Here is a 27563-nt window from a genome sequence, read left to right as displayed (position 1 = left end):
TAGGAGAATTTTGTTAAAAATATATTTTTAGTACAAGTTGATTTATGTCAGTATAAGATGTGTTAACGTATCTTTAGTTGTATAATTAATTACATATTTGTAAGTGTGATACCACGCTACCCTCATGTACTAACACTATACGTTTTGGTATTTTACATCATTCTAAAATATTCATAGAATTTACATGAGGATTTTAATGGCATTAATGTAAAGTACGACATTGTGCGATCTTGTGTCGATTATTCGACAATGTTTCATTCAGCCCAAGATAATATTATATCGAATATGAAATAATTGCCATCACCAAAAAATGCAAAAAGATGTGAAATCACTACTTATTTAAAGGAACTGTCAACACTCAGTTCTTTAGTCCATGGAGTCTATTGATTGGTCGACAGGGAGATGTAAAAAATGGCTTCCTTGCCTTCTCCTACTCAGGTAGAATTTATTCGAATAAAATTATTAGTTGTGTGATATTGTTGTATTAATGTGCGTGGAACTTACTTTGATACACGGGTCTACTATTTGATTGGATTGAATATACTAAGAGTTAAAGCGTACTAAAAATTTGCGGTATCGAAGTGTCGGGAACCCTTGACAGATTACGCTCAAGTTAGATCTGAAAATTAATCGGTTAACCGTATCAGTATATATTTATTGTAATAATTAAGTGAAGTGTCTGCCGGTGATATAATATACTCAGGAAGAATTAATTTATTAAATAAAATCCCCAAATTACTTAAGACTATAAGCTTACTATAAATGTCACGATTTGTGTAGATATGTCACACCCATAGGTCCTTTGAAACTAATAAGATTTTGAGTTTTACTCTACATTATGTTGACTAAACAATTCCAGGTGGCAGGGACCCACAGTTCTATATATGAGGCCTATTATCACCAAGTAAGTAAGATTAGTTTAGATATAAAGGACTTGCTATTTAATTTATTTAAAGTTTGATTTCTAACATTCTCAATATCATTCTCTTAGTGTTTATAGGATTATTGAAAACATATGCTGATATGTTTGTTATAAAATTTAGTCACATACAAATTCCAAAAACTAAGAACTCAATTAAAAGAGCCTGATTTAACATTATTTAACATTATTTTGATTTAATATTATTTAGCCTTAATATAAGTTTGTTCAAAATTCTCATTTTGATTCCTCAAATCTATAACTAGACAATTGATAATAGGTAGACCCCAATGGCACTGGGGCAATACAAGCCCTTGATGCAGCTAGATTCCTCAAGAAGTCACGTCTTAGCGATGTGGTACTTAGCAAGATTTGGGATCTCTCCGATCCTAATGGCAAAGGATATTTGGATAAAGTGAGTCTTCTTTTGCTCCAATTTCTATTTAAGTTTGATTAATTAAGAAACATATTGATGGAAAAATTACAAAATTTATTATTATCAGCTCAGCCTTGGTCGTTGATTTCAATAATTACTTATGAATGTTATCTCTATTACATAGACTAAACAAAGTAGCTTTTAATGTATTTTAAATTCTTTTTCAGACATATGCTTAAAAATGTAAAGTGTTTTGAAATTCTTAAAACTATTGTTGTTAATATTAAATGACTTTCAAATCTTATCATAAAGTACTGAATCTGCCATATATGGCATATCTGGCAAATATGTTTTTCTCGGTATTTGTGTTAGATAAAATTCAGGTTTTTATTTGAAGGTTATTTTAATTTTTCTATTGTAGTTTATATTATGAATTCTTATTCTTGTATTGGTGTAGACATTGCTGTATTGGTTTTCCTGAATAGTCCAACTTGAAACATCTAAACAGATTATGCAATAAAGCCTCTGCTAATATTGATCTACTAAAGAGGTAAAGAAGGACTTGTAGTCAAGAAATGTTTTAAAATTATGATGAAATTGTAACTTTATTAAACCAAGAATTAATTTAATGCATTCCGATTTTTGAAATATGTTATGCTAGTAGATATTAATATGTGTACAAGTCAACAATGATTTGATGTCTATTACCTTACCTATTAAATTTGTGACAGCTGTTTAGTTAGTATGAAACTTAAAGGATTTTTTTCCCTGCAGGCAAAATTAAACAAGTAAAATACTTAAGTTCCCAGACGTTTTTGTCGCCAAATATAAGTTGGCCTAGGCCCAAATATAATGTTTATGAGGTTATTGCATTGAACAAAATCCATACATTTTTATGTCACTGTAGAGTGTGTTTGAACTAAACCTTCAATATCATCTTCAGTAAGTTATGTGAAGATAAGATTGAAGTCTTTAAAAGATAAGCTACATATTTGATATGAATAGACGAAGTAAACTTTTGTGGATTACACTATGTTGTTTTTTTCTTATTGAGCTATCTCTACCTCTAATAAGAACTGAGTTATATATATATATATATATATATATATATATATATGTAGTATGTTACTCGGGATTATGTACTATTCTTAGGGTGAAAGTATTTTTTAAATTGGTATGAACTCGTGAATATTGCATTTATTCCTTATAAACATAAAATTAAAAAAAAACTTATAAGTATTTCCTCTTTATAATGTAATTTGTGGGTGGGTGTTAATGATAGTAATAATTAGTATGGAATAGAAGCGTTACACTGGTGCATATTTTTGATATGTTATCTATAAGCGACTAAATTGTTGATGTGTCGGTTTTATATGGCATTTAATGTGTGTTGTAACCGATAGTCTGTTAATTTACCCTTAACATTAGAAGGAATACTTGGATTGCATTGCTGTAAGTAAATATAATGCGGATTGCCGATAAATTGTAGGATTTCTCCGATCGTTTGAGATTAATGTGGATATTACAACATGGCTTTTACTACGTTCTTACTTCAATTACTGTTTACTATAATAAAAATAGGCGACTAACGTATATAAAATAGATATATACACAATACAAACCACTTTTATAGATCTTATTAGATTTACAATTAAATTTAAAAAATCTTGACCCTGTAGCAGAGTACTCTTAATACTAGTAAAATTTCCTCCCAGTTACAGTTTTTTGTAAAGCTCTTCGTAGAAATGTGTTTTCTAACAAAAACTGTAACGAATTTTTATATGAAAGACCTCGTGCGTATTAAGGTGTGACGTTGAATATATGTTTCTTTACATATCATTTGAATATAAAAAATAGTAAACATCTCCGTATCTGAAATCTTTTGGTAGTAGTGATCGACGCTCTATGTGGAACGACAAAAAATGCCACCACCGAAATGGAAATTACGTGCTAAACGCCACGATGAAAACTTGGTTCGTTTTTTTTTAAAGTTTTTGTAGTCTATTTTTCTTCAAGATCGTATTAAGTAATACAAGGTTACGTATTGATTGTAACGTTGTATATTTGTCAGGATAGTATCAAGGACTATAAGGGATCTGTCAGTTTATCGAGCCTGAAGTCTTTAGGGCTTAAGTATGAATTTATTTCGCTCCCCAATATGAATATATTAAATGTCGTCGAGTAAATAGACATAAAATTCATAGATTAAGTATAACTGCATTTACAATCTAAAAATTCTTATCACACAGGATGAGATTTGCTTTTATACTCGGATATAATGAATTCTAGCAACATTATGGTTCAGTCTTTGGTGAGATATAGATAAGAGGAATAATTTGTCATAGTGGCATTACCTTATATGACTGCTGACTATCGTTGACTCGGCTGACACCTCAGGTTTAAAACCACTTCATCCACGCATTCGTGATGTTCTTCTGCTGCTGGATAGCGTAAGAACTGAATATTCCTATAAAATGGTCTTTTGATATTTTCCTCTATACAAGGCCTTAGGGGATATGTTGTACTACACTACTTTATTGTATTAAAATAATTTTCAGGCAGGGTTATTCGTGGCGTTGAAGCTGGTGGCGCTGGCGCAGGCCGGGAAAGATATAAATATGAGCAACATACACTCAGAGGCACCGCCGCCTAAAGTTGTAAGTATAAATAGATATATCCTGAGTGTTGAAAACTGTAAGCTTACATAACAATGTAGTTACTACCCCATCTTTTGTCTGGTTAAAGTACGTGACGCTTAGTATGTTATTAAAGGAATCTACGTTCTATTTATGTTTTAGTTTTTGTTAATAATAATAAAATGTTTATTTGCCAAGACAGTGGGTGTTGTTATAAGTTTTTTTGTTAATTAATTTTATACTTGTTTACTCTTTGTGGGTTTTTCTTTATATTTATTGTTCCATATAAGGGTTGCCTGGAAGAAATTGCTTGTTAGCAATAAGGCCGGCCGTTGTCCGAAAACTTATGTAACCTGCATTTTTTTTTATATGTATAATTTTGTATAATATGGTAGCGAAGTGTAAATAAATAAATAGGTGGTACATTTAGATTGATCAACTACAAATATCCGCCTAATCAGCCATATACATATAAATAGTCATGCAAATGTCATATCAATTTTTTACAATGTCATTTAATAAGAACATTAATACAATGTCATAGTTAAGTTATTTACAATTGGTGTGAAACTTATGGTCTAAATACGTACGTACCTTGCCTTTATTTTTAATCATCTTCCTTTTGAAAGAATTACACGGCAGTGATCTGATAACTTCTAGAAAGGAGTGTTCAAATATGTGCACGGAATTTTTGAAGTGAAACTTCTTCATCGGCGTTGGAAAAAATATTACCGTCACATTTTTCGGTTACGCGTCACATTTTTCCGTTACACGCCATCTTTTTCTTGTCCCTACCACGGTTGATTCGGAACCATTATTAACAAAAATATATAATAACGATAAGAATTATTGTAATAATTCTATTACAATTAATGAAATTCTGTACAAATCTATTAATAAGGTAAAATGAAATAATTGTATTATTTGTATTCATGTCTATGATAATAAAAGCCTATTGTTAAACTTTATCTTATTTAACTTTATTTAACCAATTTCTGTAAAGTTGCATATAGTAGATAATTTTTCGAAAAATAAGGTCTTAAGAAGTTTCACTTAAGTGTGTGTGTACACGCACACATTTAAAAAATTCTATACAAATTCTATAAATCTTTCGTTAATGCCATTATGCTATTTGTATTTTCTATGAATACCTTATTTGTTTATGATAATAATTCCTTCAGGGTGAACTTCCTAAAGTTCCACCACCGAGTGTCAGCCCAATGCCAGCGATGCCGCTGAGCGACTGGAGCATAAAGCCAGCAGAGAGAGAGAAATACAGTCAGCTATTTGACTCGCTTCAGCCCAATAATGGATTTATTGCTGGTAATAAGGTACGGTACTTTCAGTAAAAATGTTTTTGTACTAAACAAGGGTAGTTTTGAATTACCGTATTAGATCTCTTCTTCGTAGTCAATACTGAAGGTCGTGCTTGAAAAGTCCTAACCGATACGTTGACTTGCTGCCTACACTCTATCCTCAGCCTGTCATGATGCATTAGAATTGTTGAGACCCATAATTGCCTTAGTTTTCTCAGACCAAGGGGTAGATGATCGACCCTGACTTCTACTGCACCCGTTTGTATTTACAATTGACAGTTGATTTATTTGTCATCTGTCAGTTGACAGTCCTGCGGATGTTTAGTTGGTTGGGAATTAACTTACTGGTTTTGCTGGACATTGTATCTAGAACATTCTCATCTAACACCATATCTGGATTCCCTCTGTTCCGTACAAATGTATGGGAAATACCAGAGGTTTGACTCTGCTCTTGGTAGTATTTGACTCGTTTCTGTTTTGCCATATTCTGGCCAGTTTGTTCATTTCTGCTGTAGCCATAGTTTGCCTATGGATTTCTCCATCTCATCTTCCCAGGTTACATATGAGTGACAATAGATATACAAATTCGTCCACAAATACCAGTATTAGTTGAAGGGGCGTAGAAACTTTTCTTGCTAAAGCCAGCAGAGAGAGAGAAATACAGTCAGCTATTTGACTCGCTTCAGCCCAATAATGGATTTATTGCTTATAATAAGGTACGGTACTTTCAGTAAAAATGTTTTTGTACTAAACAAGGGTAGTTTTGAATTACCGTATTAGATCTCTTCTTCATAGTCAATACTGAAGGTCGTGCTTGAAATGTCCTTTCCGATATTCCGCAACTTAGGGTTGCCAACTAAACTTAGGGTTGCCAGCTATCGATAGTAGCGGTAAGGCCGGCTGTTTCACGACTTTTGTGTGTGTTTTTTTTAAATTCTGGTGTGTGCAACTCGGAAGTCAATAAATGGAACCTGCTTTTTTGGCACAGGTGAAGGGAGTGTTGATGGAGTCGAAGCTTCCCTTGGACACTTTAGGCAAGATATGGGATCTCGCAGACCAGGATAAAGATGGGATGCTCGATAGACATGAGTTTATTGTGGTAAGTTGCGAAATTAATTTTCTAATTCCAATTTTCGTTTGGGAATAATTTACAGCCGAATGAATATAGAGACTGGAACACATGTAAATTATGTTACAAGATTAAGAAACTTACCCCTAAGTATGACTTCTGTATGTCAGTACTAATACGTTTTTGACATATAGGAGTTACTGATATTGACATTTCAAATACTTCAAATGTCGATCATAGTTTATCACTTGGCATTTGCACTACTCTAAAATTTAACAATAAAAAAATGTTATTTACTTGAAATACAATATCTCGCAGGCGATGCACCTAGTGTACAAAGCGCTCGAGAAGCACGCGGTCCCAACCACTCTGCCCCCTGAACTCCGCGCTCGGCCCCCTCGGCCTCCATCACGCCCCCCTTCACGACCCCCATCCCGGCCCCCATCGAGGCCTCCCTCGCCACAGCCCAGAGCGCCCCCTCGGCCACAGCCCCCCACGCAGAATACGGACCTATTCGATGGACTGCTCGACTTGTCTAGTGTGAGTATGAAATGTTTTTTAATCTATTATAAAGAATAGGCTCTCTTTAGCTCTATCCCTTTCTGTCAAATAATGTTTACGATGTGATGAAAGGAGACAGATGAGTACTTTTCTTGAAACATTGCAATTCTCAGTATTATTCGATGATACATTTCTAAATCAGCTCTGCTCCATATTAAAAAAAACATCTTTTCATTTCACCCGTATTAACGTTTTTTCTCCTCCCAAGTGTCTTTAATGGTTTTATGTTTGTAGTGGATTAAATATATTGAGCGAAGTTATTCAGTATAAACGGAAATAATTAATGATGTTGCAAATTTAGAGAAATTTTTTCTCTTAAAGATTTCGGAACTGCGGGTGCTGGATTGTTCGAGATAGATATATCTTGGTCTAAATAACTAAGTAATTCAAATCGATACATAATTCTCGTGTTTGTAAGGAAGTGTTGTCTTCCATGTTTTTTATGTAACGAGGCTCACTTCATGTGTATCGATAATGCCACTCACGTTGCCAAGGCTCGCAAGTGCGTTGCCAAGGCTGGCGAGTCCGTTGCCAGAAGGCTCGCTAGTTCGTTGCCAGAAGGCTCGCAAGTGCGTTGCCAAGGCTCTCAAGTGCGTTGCCAAGGCTGGCGAGTCCGTTGCCAGAAGGCTCGCAAGTTCGTTGCCAGAAGGCTCGCAAGTGCGTTGCCAAGGCTCTCAAGTGCGTTGCCAAGGCTGGCGAGTCCGTTGCCAGAAGGCTCGCAAGTTCGTTGCCAGAAGGCTCTCAAGTGCGTTGCCAAGGCTGGCGAGTCCGTTGCCAGAAGGCTCGCAAGTGCGTTGCCAAGGCTCTCAAGTGCGTTGCCAAGGCTGGCGAGTCCGTTGCCAGAAGGCTCGCAAGTGCGTTGCCAAGGCTGGCGAGTCCGTTGCCAAAAGGCTCGCAAGTGCGTTGCCAAGGCTCTCAAGTGCGTTGCCAAGGCTGGCGAGTCCGTTGCCAGAAGGCTCGCAAGTGCGTTGCCAAGGCTCTCAAGTGCGTTGCCAAGGCTGGCGAGTCCGTTGCCAAAAGGCTCGCAAGTGCGTTGCCAAGGCTCTCAAGTGCGTTGCCAAGGCTGGCGAGTCCGTTGCCAGAAGGCTCGCAAGTGCGTTGCCAAGGCTCTCAAGTGCGTTGCCAAGGCTGGCGAGTCCGTTGCCAGAAGGCTCTCAAGTGCGTTGCCAAGGCTGGCGAGTCCGTTGCCAGAAGGCTCGCAAGTGCGTTGCCAAGGCTCTCAAGTGCGTTGCCAAGGCTGGCGAGTCCGTTGCCAGAAGGCTCGCAAGTTCGTTGCCAGAAGGCTCGCAAGTGGGTTGCCAAGGCTCTCAAGTGCGTTGCCAAGGCTGGCGAGTCCGTTGCCAGAAGGCTCGCAAGTTCGTTGCCAGAAGGCTCGCAAGTGTGTTGCCAGCCGTTAAAACCTCACGCGATAAGGACAATTGCTTTATTTTGGACTTCCATATTATTATTTAATGATTCAGCCCCCGTCATCGACTCCGGCGTCCTCTCAGTGGATATCGTCAAGTGATCGCGTGAAGTACGACACGCATTTCACGTCATTGGACACGGACCGCGACGGATTCGTGTCCGGAGCTGAGATCCGACATGTACTGCTCGAGACTGGATTGCCGCAGGCCACTCTTGCGCATATATGGTAATGTTCTAGCTAAGTTTACTATCTTTAAACGTGTATCGCTGAAAAAAGTTTTAATATTATTATTTATTTAATAAAGCGGTTAAAATTTGATTTAAATGGCCTCAGTGGCCCTTCTGTATCCGTTGTAATGAACAGATAAACAAAATAAATAACATGTTCTTTCTACACTACAAAGGCGCTCTATATTACGCGGTTTAGTATTAATTGAACATATATATATTTTTAAATCCAGATATCATTATAAACTCTACTTTCAGGGCTCTATGCGACACATCGAGCTCGGGCAAGTTGTCCCGGGCCCAGTTTGCGGCGGCGATGTGTCTCGTGCAACGCACGTTGCAGGGTATACCGCCTCCCGCAGTGTTGCCGCCCGATTTGATTCCCGCCGCCACTATGGCCCCATCTGTTCCTGCTATACAGGTATACAAATACACTTAAAACTGTGTATCTATATTAAATTAGATAAAAAAACTATACCCGAGAAATGCCATCTCATAACTCCTCCTTTCTTGGCGATTCCTTTAAGGTCTCCGCAGTTAGGCTATGGAATTCACTTGCCATCCCTATTCGCTTAGCTCCTTCTCTATCTTCCTTTAAATTTCTTCTGTACAAACATTACCTGTCCACATCGTATCCCTGACTTTCTTACTAACTACTAACTGACGTGAGACTTATCTTAAATTATCGTGATTTATGTGTCTTTTTACTCTTTAATGTATCTTTAATATTTTATTCCTGTTTAGTTTTGTTTTAATAACTGTGTATTACATGTATTTTGCACTACTTGCCTATTTTATTTAATACATTTATTTTCTCTTTACTCACAGTGGTTGCCTGGAAGAGATCGCTCGTAAGCGATAAGGCCGCCAGTTGCCCTCCTTTTGATTTAATTATGTTAATTTTTATTTTTATTTTGTAGTGTAACGAAGTGTAAATAAATAAAAAATAAATTAAATAAATTAAAACTGATGTACTCATATGTCCCTTTTCATCTAGACGCTTATACCATTCGATAGAAAGAGAAGGAAGTAGTGTAGTTAAACTGATTTTGTTTATAATAGAAGATATATCAATATATATCATGTGTGTCAGGAAATGCTCTGATTATCAGGAAATGATTGGAGTCAATTGAGCGTTGATTTTTATTATTGGTTTGGTTAATAATTGATAATTTAACTTGATTCGATTTAGTATTGTCTTCTGTTAACATAGGTTTAACATATTTAAAGAAAACACTTTTTTACCGTATTGAAGCTATGTGTTACATGTACATAGTTATGTAAAATAATTTAAATAAAAATCAATGGCGCTACAACCTTTTTTAGGTCTTGGCCTCAGATTTCTATATCTGTTTGATGATCATTTGTTAATCTGATAGGCAAGTAGGTGAACAGCCTTCTGTGCCTGACGCACGCCGTCGACTTTTTGGGTCAAACCGGTTCCTCACGATGTTTTCCTTCACGGTTGGAGCTAATGTTAAATGCGCACATAGAAAGAAAATCCATTGGTGCACAACTGGAGATCGAACCTACGACCTCAGGGATGAAAGTCGCATGCTGAAGCTACTAGGCCAATACTAAACTTTTAATTATGTGAAATAATTAAAAGTTTATAATAATAATTATATAAAATAATTAAAAGTTTATAATAATAGCTTAAATCCGGTAAAAAAGTGTTTTCTTTGTTTCGATTTGTTTTGTTATTATTTTACTGTTTCATAATTTAGGAGCATTACTTAACGAGTAAAAGATCGATTATTGTTACGACCACCGAGTGGGGCCGAGGGGGCATCTTGACATTGGACAGTCAGGGACCGCAGGGTTCTGATTGAGTATTCAGTGGGACATTGAGGTCATGAGACGTTGGACCGAGTTGGGTTCTATGTGATTTGTGTGTTGTTTGTAATGTTCAAAGGAATTGATACAAATTGAATACTGACCGATATATATTCGTCTTTTGTCCTCGCACTATACCCACTTGACGCCCACGCTATGACGATATCCATATCAATGGATATTATTTGACATATATCATAATAATTAAATAAAAATAAATGTCTTTTAATAACACAGATCTACAGCTGTATTTCCGTTTTTATGTCACGTTTGTTAGAATATAAACATCACAAGTTAAGTGTCAACTGGCTTTAATCGTTTGAAACATGAGCTTATAACTAACATACAATTAGGTGTAGATTTGCGACGCTGGAGTAACGAAAAAATAACTTGACTTATTTATGGGATCTTAAATCTAAATGACACTTTTATTAGCTATAAAGAATATAAGTGTAGTGTACAGTAAATACTCTCGGGAAGGTGAATGTTACATTACAATTTATGACAGTGGGTAAAACTAAAGGGCCATTTTGGCTTCAAGTGGGCGATGATTGCTAACGTAAGATAGGAATTAATATTGTTACGAAGATGGGTCGACTGCAATGTTTCTAGATTTTTCCACTACTTTTGAACTTTTTAGCAGGCTGTAATATGATTTCTGACCGTTTCAAGAGAGGGTCAATCAGATATTAGAAAATTGTAATTTCCATAATGTTACCCTAGTTTTCAGGAAGCTGAAACCTTTTTTCAGTCGGTTTCACAACATGTGTAGTAGAGTGGTGTAGTTTTCAGGAGACCCGTTTTCAGGCCTAGTTATACCCGTTTGAGGAAGGAATATTCTAGACAGAACTTTCTAGGTGTGAGACAAGGACGAAATGATACGAGAGAGAGAGAGAAGATCAGAACTTTCTCGAAACTAGACTGAGCACTCTAGAACGCCGTACGACAAGGACGGAGTAACGTGCGAAAGAGACAAAGACTCCGGACGTTCTAGAATTGTGCAATCGCTACTCAGTAGCAAGCCCGCCTAGAAAGTTCTCGAATATTGTTTAGAATTATTCCCAGGGATATATAAGCGAGCCGAAACGCAACTAGTCGCCTTTAGTTTTGAATGCGATTACACGAGAGGAACATCGAAGCGATAAAGTGCGAATAAAGTGAATACAAGTGATAAAGTACAGTGTGAAGAGTGCATAAGTGAAGTAATTAGTGACTGTGTTTTTGCGTGCAATTAGTGCATCTCTGCAATTAATTTGTGCCCATAAATTCCTCATTGATTTATAACACCTTTGAAGAAATCTACGGCATTTTCTATCCGATCCCCTAGCTCGTAACAATATGTATGTATCTATATTAAATTAAAACTTGTATTCATACATATGTCCCTTTTCATCTAGGCGTTAATACCATTCGATAGAAGAAGTTAATTATTATGAAGAAAAACATATTGTTTATTTCTTTATTTTAGTGTATAAAATATTAATTATAATTTATATATATATATATATATATATTTATTATATTAACTTATGTAACCTACATACTTTTTGTTTTTTTATTTGTATAATTATGTTTATTATGGTAACGAAGTATGAATAAATAAAAATAAAAAATAGTTTGAAGAAAACATAAATGTTTTAATTATAACATTGTATGTTATCACTTTTATACTATTATGTTTATAATTATTGTTACCTGTGGGTCCACATCAAATATGTCGACTAAAACGTTACAATTATGTTGGGGTATCTTTTTTTAGAAAACGTTTACAAAATGTTTGAATAATTAAAATGCAATGCTATCAATATTAAATTGGTACAGTATAATTTGTAAATTAGTTTCTATATAACCTCTCTTGTCGATGGCTAGGTTCAAACCAGTAATATAACGAGCGTCTTCTATATTGGTATTGCATAGAGATGTGGCATCTTCTACCGCATTTACCATGGAGAGTTTTTAGAGGAGTTGTTCGGACTAATAATTAATCGGACGTCAAGGCAGAATACAAAATACCATCCGTATCACCTCCACGTCCGTCGTTCCACAACTGAGCGTTTCTTAAGGCACTGCCGCCCACCACCACTATGTGGAGCTTTAGAAGTATTCCGAACTACGACTTAGGGTCCTTCAAGAAAGGAGCGTACCAATTCTTAAAAGGCCGGATTGCTAGCCTTCAGGCAGTGTCAGTGTCCTTGGGCGGCCCTATCACTTAACATCAGGTGAGCCTCCTGCCCGTTTGCCTCATGTAATATTAAAAAAAACTAATCGAAGAATAAAAATAGTAGTTCCGCCTTAGCGATTCCTCTTTTGTCTTAGTTTTTTTTTTATTTTCGTCAATATTATATGCGTATTTTTTTTAGTTTTTCTATTGGTCTTCCGTAGTAGTATAAAATGTGATATTTATGTGTTCGATCTAAATTCATACTAGGTGGATGCGTACATAACCAAGGTTATCTCAGGTCGGTGAACGGTGTCGACTTTAAATTGATTACAATTATTACCTTTATAATAATATAGTTGTTTGTTAGGGATTGTTGTTTTAAAAATCTATTCAATTGTTTTATAGTGGCTATTAGTATAATAATTTCGTATAGGTCTATATGTATAATAGTGAGCTCACTTGTATATATTTTTATTTATTATTACGATTCAAAGTGAATCGATGTGTTTGAATGAATTTAAATTTATAAAAAAAACGTATCACTGCAGTAGGAAATATTTGAACATAATGAAAGCTTTAGACCATACTTTGTTCCATTATTTATTTATTGTGCAATTAGTAGTTTCTGAGATGTGGGAATCCATGTATATCTGAATATGTTTTTAATTTTTCAGCCAATTCCTGAACCAGTGTCCCTTGGCCCGCAGCCGACGCCTGAAATGGACGCCATAGCTCGTGACGTAGACTCATTGGCGAGGGAAAGGCTTTCCCTCGAAGCAGAAGTCGCAAATAAGCAGAAAGAGCTGACGGTTAAATCTGGCGAGGCGGATAGCTTACAGGTGTGTGTTAGCCCTTTGTGACGTCACTCAATTCAACGTCAAAATTTGTCGAAGTCTTTTGTTTTATTCCATATAACGACATGTCTTAAAACGTTAAAAATTCAGCGGAGATTTATTACTAATTATACAAAGTTTATGTCGTAATATGTGACCTTATATTTTGTTACGTTTATTAAGCAGCAGTAGATTACAACTTACAAATAAATATTTACAGAAAAAAATCTATATATTAGGTCCTTACATATGAAATTGGCGTTTTGTATGGGAGGAACAAAAAGTCGAATATTTTTAAATATAATATATTTAATTAATCAAAGTATGAACCATTGTTTTCTATGCACTTTTGCCATCTCATAGGTAGTTCATTGATCCCTTTACTAAATAAACCAGTCAGAACGGAATCAATAAAATCTGTGAAGGCGATTTGGACTGCCCCATCAGAGTTAAATTTTTTCCCTCGTACTCGTAAATAATGCGATACTTTAAGTTTTCCATTTTGTAAAATGAGTGACGCAAACAGAAAAAAACAAATGAATGACGGTCATCGAAGCACAAATACATGAGTAAATAGCTGTACAAATTTGAATTTGGAATTCCCAACCAAAGAGGAGGTATTTGAGGTCAAAGTGGCCAGTGCGACAAAACGCCAATTTCATATAAGTAAGGACCTAATATATGGTTATATATTAATTTATTTGCGTTAACACTTTTGGTTATATTATTATTATTATATGTTTTAGATTTTACTTTATTTTAGTTATAGTTAAGTAACTAACTAAACAAAAAATGACATGTAACTATTGTATACATGTAATTTTTTGTTAATTAATTACGCACTTATTTTTCCATACTAGAGTCGCTTGAAATTAATCGCTTGTTAGCGATAAGGACGCCCATTGCTTAATAACTTATGCAACCTGCTTTTTTATGTATGCTTTTGTATAAGGTGACGAAGTGTATATATATATTTATATAAAATGGTTAGATATATGACGATAACATCCTTTTATTAAATTCTCGACCATTTTTAGTGGTCTCAATGTAAATTTTCAGTTTCCTTATTGATTTTCAGAGTGAATTGGACACTTTAACAGCTACTCTGAAACAGTTGGAAAACCAAAAAGGTGAAGCCCAGAAAAGGCTGAACGATTTGAAGTCACAGGTATTTTTTTACTATTATTAACATTAAAAGGCAGATAACAAAATAAAATAAAAAATAGATTTAAAATTATGTAACTGAGAACCAAAAAAATATTAGTTTAATAATAAATTCGTTTAAATGTTAGTTGTGTCAAATTAAGTTTTAATTTAATTTTGTTAATAAAATAGGAGTGTTTTTTTACTAAGCTTTTGGCTAGGAATGCAACGATACTCGTTTTTGCCTGATACTAACGCTTAATGAATTAAAATTTAATTAAGGCAAAATATTTCAAGTTTGGTTAAAGTATTTGATTTTTATTAAAAAATATTAACAGTCAGAAATTTTTAATAAGATCAAAGGTTTAGTTATTCTAATTGAGAATTTAAAGAAGCGGGGAAGAGAGACAATAAACTGAATAAAACGCGGGGATTCCCAGGCCATAGATAGTCCGTGCCTTGTTTGCAACTAACCAGATCAAACTAGATACGCGTTTAAATTATTTTTTTAAAGCGTGAAATGTTGAGAAAATATCATTGTATCGGCAATTAAAATATCGCTAATATATCGTCATTTGGCTAATTTGTAAAAATCAGATTTGACATCAAATAATTGATATTTTTGTTAGAAAAAAACCAATTATATTGTGTACAAACTTCATTAACTATTAACAATCCTAGGTGGAAAAACTACGAAGTCAAGTGTCAGCGCAAGAAGCGGCAGCAGCGGAGACGGAAGCCGAAGTGGCGGCGAGGCGTGCCGCTGCCAACACCCTCAAGGAGAAAGAGAGGAGCCTTCAAGATGAGACGGCGCAAGCGCAGCTCCAAGCTGAGAAGCTAAGCGCTCAGCTCACCAGTTCGGTGCTCGCTGTCAGCCAGGTTGATATTATATAATCATATTCCGTTTGTAAAGAACTTTTGACATGCAGGAGTGCTATTCAGCGCTAAGTGACATTTATACAACTAACTTACGTTCACTTAAGTTTTATTTGGAACTAAGTCTACCTAAATTTCTTACCTAAGTCTCTTGGTCTACCCTAAGTTTATGGAATTGAGCGAGACTTAGCTGCGAATCTGGCGCAACAAACGGACTATCCTGTAGTTAAAAGTTAAAGATTTAGTAAATATTAAGAGGTTTAAAGTTTAAACTGGGTAGGCACTCGTGGCCTTATAAAAATAAAATCAGTGGCGCTACAATCTGTTTAAGTCTGTCATAATTAAACATATATATATATCTTTCCTGTATATTGATAAACATGTTCCAGGCGAATTTAAAACTGAATCACCTGGAGGAGCATCATAGGTCATTAACAGCTGCAATAGAGGCGATCGACGCCGGCGCAGGTGTAAGCGTGCTCAACCTGCAACCGCAGTTCTCGAAGCAGCACCTGCAACAGCTGGTGCGAGGTTCGGGAGACGAGGTATTTTTTTAAAATTTTAATAAGGAAATAGTTATTTATTTTTCGGTTAGTTTACTTGACTTTTAACCATTTTTTAATTTGCTATTTAATATGAATTTTTCGAATTATGTGTAAATATTTAAAATTTACATCGGAATTGGAATTTCTATGATCTATGTAATTTAGTATTTATACTGATTCGACCAAGAGCCCACTCACATTGCTCATCAGGTCTGCTCGTAGGCAACACTGACTCTAATTAATTTTGGTCCTGTAACTACTAACTACTACTTATAATGTAAAGTCAAAAAAAAAACACTACAATTATAATTAACACATTACATTTACTATTTTCTTGTATTGCTATAATTTTTATAATATTTTATTTCACATGAAGTAATTGTTTTTATGTTTCAACTATAACATATGAAATTTAATTAATAACGAATAACTGCCTGAAATTAGGGATTCATATAGTGTCACAAAGGAGCGGAGACTTTCTGCTTTTAAGATTTTCACAGTCAAGATGTAGACATATAGGAAAACATAAGTTTTGTAATGCATGCTTAGGTACAAAGCATTTGCTCACTATTTTTCATTCGGTAACATAATAATTGTTTGTCTAAAAACAAATTTCTATTAAATCTTAAATTTTTCTTAATAACTGTCTTATTAGTATTCTGTTTTTTAAATATAGTTTTTAGTTAGAAAAATCATATAATAAATAAATTATTAAATTTTTCAGGATGAAGAATTCTCGAAGGCAGACTTCAGTGCAATGAACGGCTCTGCCGGTTTCACTTCGGACCCCTTCAAGGACGACGCTTTCTCGTCTAATCTTCCTGCTAACGACCCATTTGCGCCTTCGAATAAACCGGCACAGGTAAATAATACAGTAGAATTCACATATAACGACGGTAATGTTTACTCAAGTTAGGTTTAATAGTTAGGTACTGAGAAAATGTAACCGTTTAGTGCGACTCCGGTTTAAGCGACCAACTGCTTATAGCGACCATTTTTTGATAATAAGTCCGGTTAAAACGACGCGAATTGTTTTGTTCACACCAGCTCGATGCTCCAACTTCACCCCGCCCCGCGTGCAAACCTTAGTGGCGTGCGTAAATCATAGTTAGTGTTTGTCACTTGTTATGACAAGTTAAGTTCTTAAAGCTCGACAAAATGAGTTGTGTGAAGCGAAAGTGTTTTAGAATTGAAGAAAAAAGTGCAATATTATTCCGATTAGAAGCCGGTGAATCGAATGCAACCATCGCCACTTGTGAAGAACCGTCTGATGAAAACATAAATAAATATCATCGCCAACGACGCGAATGGCAAAGATAGCGACGGTGATGATGACGAAACAGAGGAGATTCATCCTGAGTGTGTGTAAAGATCTGAAGGCTGCGGAAACGCTCAATGAGTTTGTTCAAACTAACTTCGATGATGATCTTATGAAAACAATGCTGTACGAAGTTCTTATTACCGAACAAAAGTTAGTCAAAAACAAACTCAAATAACTGACTTTGTACGTTAGTTAGTAACGTGTGTATGCATTTTATCTGTTTGTAATACAGTACATAATGTACATAACTGTTTTTGTAACTTGGAATGTTTAAGAACTGTGTGATTCCTACAAAATGTTTTTTTTACCTCAATAAGAAAATCAAACTTTCCCAATTATAATAAATATGTATTCGTTAGTTAAGTAAATGGAATATTTCTTAAGTATATACATATGTATTCTGTATGTACTTAAGAAATAATCCGTTTTGTACGTCATCCGGTTAGTACGACATAGTATCACCGGTCCCTTGAAGGTCGTTATATCCGGATTCTACTGTAATTGTGAATAAAAACACTCTATTGGAAGACATATCTACATTATGCCTAAAGGAAGCTTAATTAATCCAGTATTTCGATTAAAAAACACTAATGGCGCTCACTCAGATTTCATTGTGATAATTTCTTTTGACTTTGGGTCTAAGACATGCCGGTTTCGAGCGAGTGTTAAATGCGTACATAGACAAACAGTCGTTACATACAAAAAGTACATTATCAAGTACTCAAAGAAACTTTTGATGCTGAACTTATACTCTATATGTAGCATTTGTTGTACTATATTTTTCATTCAAACTTAGACTCCAAGGGACTGAATTCTTTCTCATAATCCTTCTACTTGGGTTACACATCCTGCCCTCTGTTCCAATAGACCCGAATTCCAGTCTAACCTAAAATCTGTACAGACCCATGTATTATATTTGAAGTGTAACTTCTTTATCGGCGTTGGAAAAAAATAACGTCACATTTTCCTGTTACGCGTCACATTTTTCCGTTACGCGCCATCTTTTTCTTGTTCCTACCACGGTTGATCGAAGAGATTCGAAGCCATTAATCAACGATAACAATGGTTGTAAAAATTCTATTACAATGAATGAAACTCTGTAATAATCTTAGTAGTAATAAGGTAAAATGAAATAATTGTGTTATTTGTATTCATGTCTCTGATAATAAAAGCTTTTTGTTAAACTTTATCTAATTTAACTTTATTTAACCAATTTCTGTAAAATTGCATATAGTACATCATTTTCGAAAAATAAGGTCATAAAGAAGTTTTACTAGTACTAGTACAACCTACCTGTGTTTAGAATATTGTTGGAATTGGATTATTAAGGCTTTTGCTTAATTTTGTTTTTGTTTTTTTGTCCACAATTTTCTCAGAAAATAAAAGTATCGCGATGATTTAAATATATCTGATATTCCACCTCCAGTCCAAGTTCATCGAAATTGGTTTAGTAGTTTTTGAGCTGAAGGCAACTAACGAACTTTCTTTTTAAATTCACAGCTGTTTGAATTCCGTTAATTTTTTCTTCTTCAGGATGGCTTCGCTAGTGATCCGTTTGGCGGCTCTGCTGATCCGTTCGCGGGCGATTCCTTTGCGAGCAATGAGACGAACAAGCAGAGTGATGTGAGTCCAGTTATTATTTTGCTTAATGGGCTATTTGATAGTATGATAAAAAGGTATTGTTTGTTTGAAACATGGCTTTATAATGCGTTGTCGTACTTCACTTGTAAACTTGACAGTCACGTGACAGGTCACAGATGAGTCGATTATAACATGCCACGCCAAAGTCAAAGTCAAAAATCATTTATTCATATAGGTGACACAATGTACACTTATGAACGTAAAAAAAAAAAAAAACATTGAATGCTTCTAATTTTAAATTTACTGCCTGTTCTCAAATCAAGGGCGTAGAACGGAAAAGAAGAACTGGCAATAAACTCTTTTTAATCGCCAAGTTTTTTTTTTGTATTACACAACGTTTGTAAGGAGCTGCAATCATAACTCCATGTCAGTAATTGATATGTCTGTCTAATCCTAATTCTTTATTGGAGTTTAATTTCGTTGGGAGACTATAAATGGAGAAATGTACGTTGGAAGCAAAATTTAGTTTTTGACGTGATAACGTCTTATAATTCGATGGAGCCGGCTGCACGCACGAAAAAACATGACGCTTGCGGCGTTACCTCACTCTGAGGCTTTCCATTTAAGGCTTGAAGTGCAAGCGAGAGCGCGGAACGAGCGACAAAGAGGCACAATCGGCCTCTGTCGTTGTCGCGTTCGACATCTGTCTCTTTCCTACTTGAGTGAGCGATTAAAAAAAAATTGACATAAATGTATTTATCCGTACAAATAAATGTAACTTGATCAATACAATTGTGATTTCCATTTACCTACTTCTCTTGAACCATACAAAATATCTATCAAACGAATAAAATGAAAATTTTCTTTTGAAAAAGCAACCATTCCACCAGTATTTTCTTATGACGTTGTCACGTTCAACTATCGTCTGTAAACCGACTTTTAGTAATTGATTTCGGAACTTCCGGTCTATTTATATAATGTGTCGCTATGTTTATTTAATTGTATTTTAAGTTCTTTGTGTTACTCTTAGATCTTTTTTAATAATGGAGTCAGACATTAGACTGGCCATGTTAATTTATTTTGTGTGAAATGAATGCAAAACAAATAATTAACAAATTATATTACAGGGTGCCTGGGAATCCGATCCTTTCGCAGTGTTGCACGCTCCGACGCGAAATTCAACTGTTAGCAATACTAGCAACACTAGCAACCCGAGCAACGCCAGCAACACTGCTAAACGGCACAAGACTCCGCCCCCGCGGCCGGCACCCCCTCGCCCCATGCCCCCGCACAAGGTATGCCAAAAGTATTTCTGTAGGATTATTGTGTTAATTGTGTCTTGATTAGCATTGCTCTTGGATCTTTATGGAGTTTTTAATGGATAGGTCTGACTTTGACTTTCAACAGTTTTGAACTAATTTGACTGAAATTGTATAATGACAATGGTAGCTGATACTAGCGCCATTGCTCCGACTATGTAGCAACTAAAGTAAGGAATTAAATAAACAATTTAAGTGATTTAAACGTTTTTTTACGTGGGAAGGCCTAACAGCCAGTTATTTTTTAAACAATGATAATAATATTGTCTTTTGTTAAAATAGCTTTTACACATTAAGAAAAACACTTTTTGAACGGATTAAAGCTATGTATTATTATGAAAACTTATAATTATTTACATAATTCACCGTGACCACGCACGCTGAAAAGCACGCGAAACGTCGTAAAAAAAAATTTAAAATGTAGAATTATGTAAATAATTATAAGTTTTAATAATAATAGATAGCTTTGATCCGTTCAAAAAGTGTTTTTCTTAATAATAATAATAATATAGTTGTATGTTATTCCATTAGAATACAAACACACATACAACACAAGACATTAACAGAAAATAATAAAAATATATTAGTAGCCTCCAGGGCATCCAACAATTTTATGATTTATTTTAACACTTTTTTATGAAGTATATTTATGAAGATTGAAAGGCAATGATCCAAGGGCGTAATTAGTTTGTTTTATTTAATAAAATTTTATTTTCAGATTTTAATTTGCATATCAGACTAGTGTCGAATGATTTAGCTAATTTAATTTTTATAATTTACGCTGCAGAGAAAGTAAAATTAAATGTATGTAAGCTTTGACCGAGTTTTTGCACGACATTGTTAAAGAGAATGGCATTTTGTGAAGTGCTTTCTTACAGCAACGGAATAGCATTTTGCATTTATTATCTGTGTTCATATGCTATATCTGTCTTACGTTACTCACATAGAACATGTTAGAGTCTGTGCGGAAAGAGAATTTTTTTTTTATTTTTTTCTTTCGATTTTTTTTTATTTTTTTCTTTCGATTTTTTTTTATTTTTTTCTTTCGATTTTTTTTTATTTTTTTTTTATTTTACTGTCGAGCTATAATTACGTAGTGTTGCCAACATAGTAACGAACGCGACGGTTTTTTTTCTCACATACTCTAAGAGATGCGAACGTACTGGGTGTAAAGCGTGTATTCAGAGTACCACGAACGTAACACAATGCTGTTAATTTTAACTACGATGTTGAACTCTAGTTAACTTTTGCACGGGCTATATAAGTATTTGCGTACTTGAATTATAATATAACCTTTAAAAAAAAGCTTAAATTATATATGGTAAGGTTGCAATTTTGTTTTTAATTTCACGTTTGGCCGTCTTTATACCCGGTATTTTAAAGTTTTTTTTTCATTAACAAAAACCACAAATCTACATACAAAGTAATGTTATTCCGATTGTATTACGGTCATTTGAGGATACTTGGATAATTTTACTTTCTCTGTAAATGCCATTCTCGTAATAGTTGTGCACACATGTCGAAATCGCATGTTTTTATGAAAGTTGAAAACACAATTTTGGTTTGTAGAGTTTTTGTTAAACGTTTTGCTTTACAGCTTTGTTGGGACAAGCATTTGTTTGCGTTACATTATTTTCATGCATGTTCGTACCTAGCTTGCTTTATTTGTCTTGTCTTGCCAGTTTTGTATTTTATGTATTTAATAATATTTTCTATATATGAATGACATATCTTCTTTAATATTTCAGTACATTGTGACATCGTAATCGTGACAAATTAATTGTATGTCAATTCTCCTAGGGTTGAGACATATTTTGTAAGTAGATTCGAGACGATGTCTCGATGTACGTAAATTGTGGGTCACGCCATTTGTACACTTGTCCACTAACATACGCTAACCACGGCTCGTGTGCTTGTCCCCACATTGCAGCGCTAAGCGGACGGACGACGGCGACATGTGCGTACACACCTTCCCTCTCCCTCACACACCTATCACCTCTCTCACTCACACTTTGTTGCGCCCAGACCGAACGCAAACCTATCGACTTCACCGAGGACCCCTTCAAAGACTACCGTTACGAAGACCCGTTTAACATCGAAGACCCCTTCGCCGATGTCAACGACAGAAAAGCCGATCCGTTCGGCCGCCCGACTTCTGTCGCCGGTTTCGAGAAAGACGACTTCTTCTCTGCCTCTTCGAATTTAAATGGAACCTTCTCGAAGCCGGAGCGAATTAGTGGACGAGTATCGGCGCCTCCCGTCGCCTACGACCCGTTTTCCAAGCCCACCACTAATAATGACTCCTGGGCGGCCTGGCCGAACGATAGCTGGGCGTCCGAAGATGCCTGGTCTAAACCGGCCCCTCCCAAACCGGATGTTTGGTCTTCATCCTCCAAAAATCTTAATTCAAAATCAGACAACTCTGAAAATAAAACCGATAATTGGTCGAGCAAAACCGATAATTGGTCGAACAAAACCGATAATTGGTCGAACAAAACCGATAATTGGTCCGCTAAAACAGATGACTGGGCGACCGACTGGGGAACCGATAAAAACAAAAATCTTAACGAAACCTGGCCATCAAACACCTTACCCAGTAAGAAAGAGAAGTCGCCCAAGCCAGTGAAATACGCAAAGTCCCTCGTCCACACGATTGGTGGGATCGGCCGGACGAAGCAGAAGGACAAGAAGAAGTCGAACGAGGCTAAAAGTGTGGATAACCTTCCTTCCGAAGAGCAGCAATGGGCGTGGGCGGCCGCCGAATCCAAGCGCCTGGAGAGCGAGGTGGAGGCCAGGAGGCGGCAGGAAGACGCGGAATTGCAGCTGGCCCTGGCCATATCCAGACAAGAGAAGTGACCTCGAAGGGGCCCCTCGAGGTGGCCTCATTTTCGGTAGCTGCTGTAGGTCGGCGAAGGGCCGAGCTCCGGTCCGTGGAGCGGTCGTCTCCTCTGTGCAACGATTTGGACTTATCTTGCCTTAGATTGGGACCCTTACGAATAAAAAGTTGGAAATATATCCAAGATGCATTCCACAGTATTTGGCTTTAGGTGTAGGATCCACTAGTCATATTGTTTATTGTCTCGGGCGTTTAATGTAAGTACTATGCTTTAGGCCTAATTCTGTATTGTAGCTAGAAAATAAAGATATTTTTCACCTACAGTTATTAGTTACGTGCGTAGTTTTCATGTAAAAGTTATTTATTGATTAGCTGGATTGTGAATTGGATTGAATGGTACAGATCGTGTTGTGTTTCAATCAACCTTTAGATGTCATGAACGAAGAGCAGCAAAATAAAATTGTGTCCGTACGTGAGATACATTAATTAAATTATAATTGTTTTGTATATAATGAATATTGTATAAAATTACGTGGTACATTGTCTATTTAATTTTATATTACCGGATACGTCATTTGGGTATAAAGTTAATATACAAAGGCATTCGCAAAAGCGTTTTTAGTATATCGTATAATTACTAATAATAATACCGTAATTTTATTTATTTTGAGGCATTCGAATTTATTTGTTAATTTCCTGATTTGTTAATGTATACTGGAATTAATGTTCTATCAATAATTTGGCATTATTATAACTTATTGAATGATTGCGGTGATATCTTTAGTTTTTCTTAAATGCAAAGGGGCCAGTTGCGTTATTTTTTCTTCATCATTTGCCGTTTGGTGAAAAATCTTGATTATTCATTTTTTTTTTTTTGTATAGGCATATCGAATATTTGTATGAGAAACTTAATTAAGCGCAAGGTTTTTGAAACAAATATTTGACTGAGAAGTATTGTATGATTTGATGTCTTGAATATATGTATTCTCTTATAAGTATAAATTCGTTCATAGATACACACTAAAACAATAAATTACTTGGCGAGTTTTATGTATATAATCAGAAAGAAAACAGTAGAAGTGTTAGTTAACAAGATGACAGGTTGTCCCTTTCTAAAAAGATGTGAGTAAACGAGATATCATCATTCATAGCTATTGTTTGGATATATCTTTAAATATTAATACGAAAAATATACACGGCTAAAGCTTTGTTTTGCTATCCATAAGGAAAACGAGGCCGTAGTACCATCGTATAGATAGAGCGGTTGTTAATGTCGATTCTCTCAATATAATCGTTAATCTCGCTAAACGTAAGCTGTGGATAGGAGTTGATGCGCGTTCACTTTGTTAATGTTGTCTTTTCATACCAGAATGGTAGTCGCCGGGCCAGTTCTAGGCGTATAAAGAAAATGTTGATACCAAATATTCGAAGTGCGTAGTACAAAACGCCTAGAAGTCGTTCGGCTGCAGCTTAGCTATGTAGATCACGCTTATGTGCGCACGAGCCGTAAGCCGTCTGGTACAATAACTATTTTAGTACTGCACGCTTGCCGGGACACGGCCACCGAGCGAGCATCGAGCTAGCGTCCCCGCAAGCCTAGTTGTTAGGATAATTGTAAACTTTGTAACTATTGAATACCGTGTTTATGGGTACTATTCTAATATTGTTATCTCTTTCTTAGGCTGTTGTTTGAATTCGGACCGCGTGGAAAAATTATTTAGAGTTGCAGGTATTATGTTATGGAGACGATTTATGTTACGGTCCACGTGGCCCGGTCGATCCTTGTCTGTTATAATCTTTCAATAATAGCGATTAATATATTATTTCTCGACGTTGATGTGTATATGTGTATCAAAAGCTATATATAATATAGATATAATTATTATAATAAAGGAAACGCTGAGGTGTCCATGCATTACATTTTTTGTTTGTTTTCTTTTGTTCCTATCCTTTTATGTTTTGTGAAATTTTAAATGTGATGTTCGGATAGATACTACGCGGGTCCTAACTTTTTGATCACCTCCTAATACACTTCTCTAGCAGGATGTAAAGTATTCAAAGGTATTGAAGCCTAAACCCACCAATTTCTAATCCGCTTTGAGAAGAAGATTTATATTTTTTTCCGCGCCCCTTGGCCGTTAATAATTTAATTTGCATTCATTGATATAAAGGCATTTTTGTAATATTTCCCGACAAATTTATGTTTCGCAGTTTTTGTTAATAGCGATTATATTTATATATTAAAATGAATAATTGCTTATTTAATATTTTTAAGCGAAACGAAATGTTTTGGTGTTTGCAAAAATGTATATGAATTATATTTAGTCAAATTAGGCGTGCTGTATACTCTGTTCGTACCTTATCATGAGAATTTAGCTTTAAAAATATTGTAAAAGGTAGCCAATAAAATGTCCATTGTCATTTTTACAATTAAATTAGCTTTGTCATAATTTTTCCCTAATGGAATGTGTCAGAGTTTCCGAAAGTAACATTATTTCAAAAACAATTTTTCAAACTCTGACTGAATAGCCTCTATAGATTTATATAAAACATATCTCCTTAATGGACATTCAATACTTAGACATAACAAAATATAAGAAAATATGCCCTCACTCACCCAGGTGATAATATGAAAAATTCGCTAAAATTGATTTATTTAACGAAATAGTTGGAATTTATAATTAGTTGATGTAAAATGTCACGTATGTATATGAATTTTAAGTACAATTATTTTCATATCATGTCATATTGTGACTGTATTACGTAGTTGTTTTAGATGCTAGAAATTATATTGCATTAATAAATATTTATCGCGCTAGTTTTGTTCATATTAAAGTTTAAAATTGTTAACAGTTGCATAGAGTTTGTTTGGCTTGTCTAAGTTGTTTTGGATGTAATTTCGTCGTATTAATGGCCAATCTTAATGTTTTAATAACCATCGAACTAAGTTTATTGATACTTATATTTTTTATTCTTCTTTTAAGGCGAAATATAGACTATTGAGGTTGGCATCAGCTTATCGTTATATTAAACAAAAACCATATGAACTTCCTATTAAATACATTTATTGGATTTACAGGAAAATAAATACATCAAGTTCATACAGTTCAACAGATCAACAGGGGTTGTTGACCTCAAACTAGAGTTGAGGTCATCGACTCTAAAAGTTAATTTAAAGTTTTAATGCTTCGTGTAATTTGTACGACGCTTTATAGTTCATATGGGTTTTGTTAATATAATAAATGTCAAAGCATTCTACTATATGCAAATTAATCAGTTTATATCAGCTATAATTTATATCTTTCGTAAAAAGACATTTATTTATCACCGTATATAAAAAAGTAGATGAAATGTTAAAGATATTGTGACTGTAATTATTAGATTAGACGTTTATAATACAGTTTATATTGTATGCAATTCAGTTACTCTAAGATTGTACCTAGATGTTGAGAATAACATTAAAATGATTAACGCTAAATGAAACATTTTGTAAGCGAAGTGTTTCTCGAGACGCTGGGAGACGTTTTTCTATAATTTTATCTATTTGTAAAGTTTTTTTCTGTATTTTTGAATATGCAATTTTATATGACGGTAATATTTTTGGTATCATTCATTGCATTGAATTGCGGAACTGTTTTTTACGGCTGCGTAATAGCTGGTAATATATTATACATTTCGATCAAGTTTGTTGAGATCTAAATTTTTTAATGTATTGCCAGCTTTAAGATGGAACGCGTCTAGATACAAAATTGTTTATAACTTTCTCTTTCCATATTTAAACGGCAAAAAGGTTTTCACTGTATTGCCAGTGCGTGTCTGTTTGGCTCGCGTTCCTTCTTAATTATATATAACACAACAGGATGACCAAATTGTTATAGTTGTGAGTAGTCGTAGATGCACTGTATGCTTGATAATTTTGTTACATATTATGCTCAATGCAATGTGTAAGACTGGATACTTGCTGTGATCTACCAAAATGCAAACCCAAAAATAACGTTTTAATATTATTAATAATAACAATAATTTATTTGCCAGAATATGATATAAAAACGTTATAGTGGTACAATGGAATTTTCGCATATTCTTCGTACATTCACACATAATGGCGTGCAAATTTGTCTTAAAAGGACTATTACATAAAGTTAAATAGATTATGTCATATCAATTGGTCAATTTTAATAACATTTCAAGTGATATGATATCACATTATTAAAATATATTAATTATAATGTTTCACGTTTATTTATAGATGTTTTTTCTTAAAGTAGTAGTACATTAAGAAGATTTTTAAAAGCTCTAGTAGAAAGTACTTTCTATTGTTACACTCGTTGTCAAATCATATCAAAATTTATTTATTCATACATGTACACTTATGAACGTCATTGTTTAAAAATTTAAATTTACCAGAAAATTGTAAATGTAACCTTTAAACAAACGCTTACATCACCAGGATCTGTCTTGTATATAAGGTCAGTGAGTAATTAGGCATCTAATAAAAACTTACCTTACCTGCTAACTTAACGAAGACGCTTTGATAAACCAATAAAAATACAAAGGGTTCTTTATAAAACACAATTTGCAACCAGCGAGTAGCCAGTTT

General features: G+C 34.8%; 1 protein-coding gene across 2 annotated transcripts; it reads left to right on the top strand.

The window, feature by feature from the left end:
* Window positions 1-97: 97 nt before the first annotated feature.
* LOC123715760 (epidermal growth factor receptor substrate 15-like 1) lies at window positions 98-24883 on the top strand. 2 transcript variants are annotated; one of them, XM_045671029.1, is made up of 17 exons: window positions 98-438; window positions 860-904; window positions 1200-1334; window positions 3854-3952; window positions 5113-5262; window positions 6236-6346; window positions 6635-6856; window positions 8338-8510; window positions 8771-8933; window positions 13184-13348; window positions 14421-14510; window positions 15167-15364; window positions 15751-15906; window positions 16631-16768; window positions 18761-18850; window positions 19936-20103; window positions 22153-24883. In XM_045671029.1, exons 1-17 carry the CDS (start codon window positions 412-414, stop codon window positions 22981-22983), a joined length of 2961 nt encoding a protein of 986 aa, XP_045526985.1. In that variant the 5' UTR covers window positions 98-411; the 3' UTR covers window positions 22984-24883. The 2 variants fall into 2 exon arrangements, with proteins under 2 accessions (XP_045526985.1, XP_045526986.1); XM_045671030.1 differs by lacking the exons at window positions 98-438; window positions 860-904; window positions 1200-1334 and adding an exon at window positions 2599-2747.
* Window positions 24884-27563: the final 2680 nt, after the last annotated feature.

Source organism: Pieris brassicae, chromosome 10 (assembly GCF_905147105.1).
Source record: "Pieris brassicae chromosome 10, ilPieBrab1.1, whole genome shotgun sequence".
NCBI classification, from domain to species: Eukaryota; Metazoa; Arthropoda; class Insecta; order Lepidoptera; family Pieridae; genus Pieris; species Pieris brassicae.
This window is presented reverse-complemented; position numbering and strand designations above follow the sequence as displayed.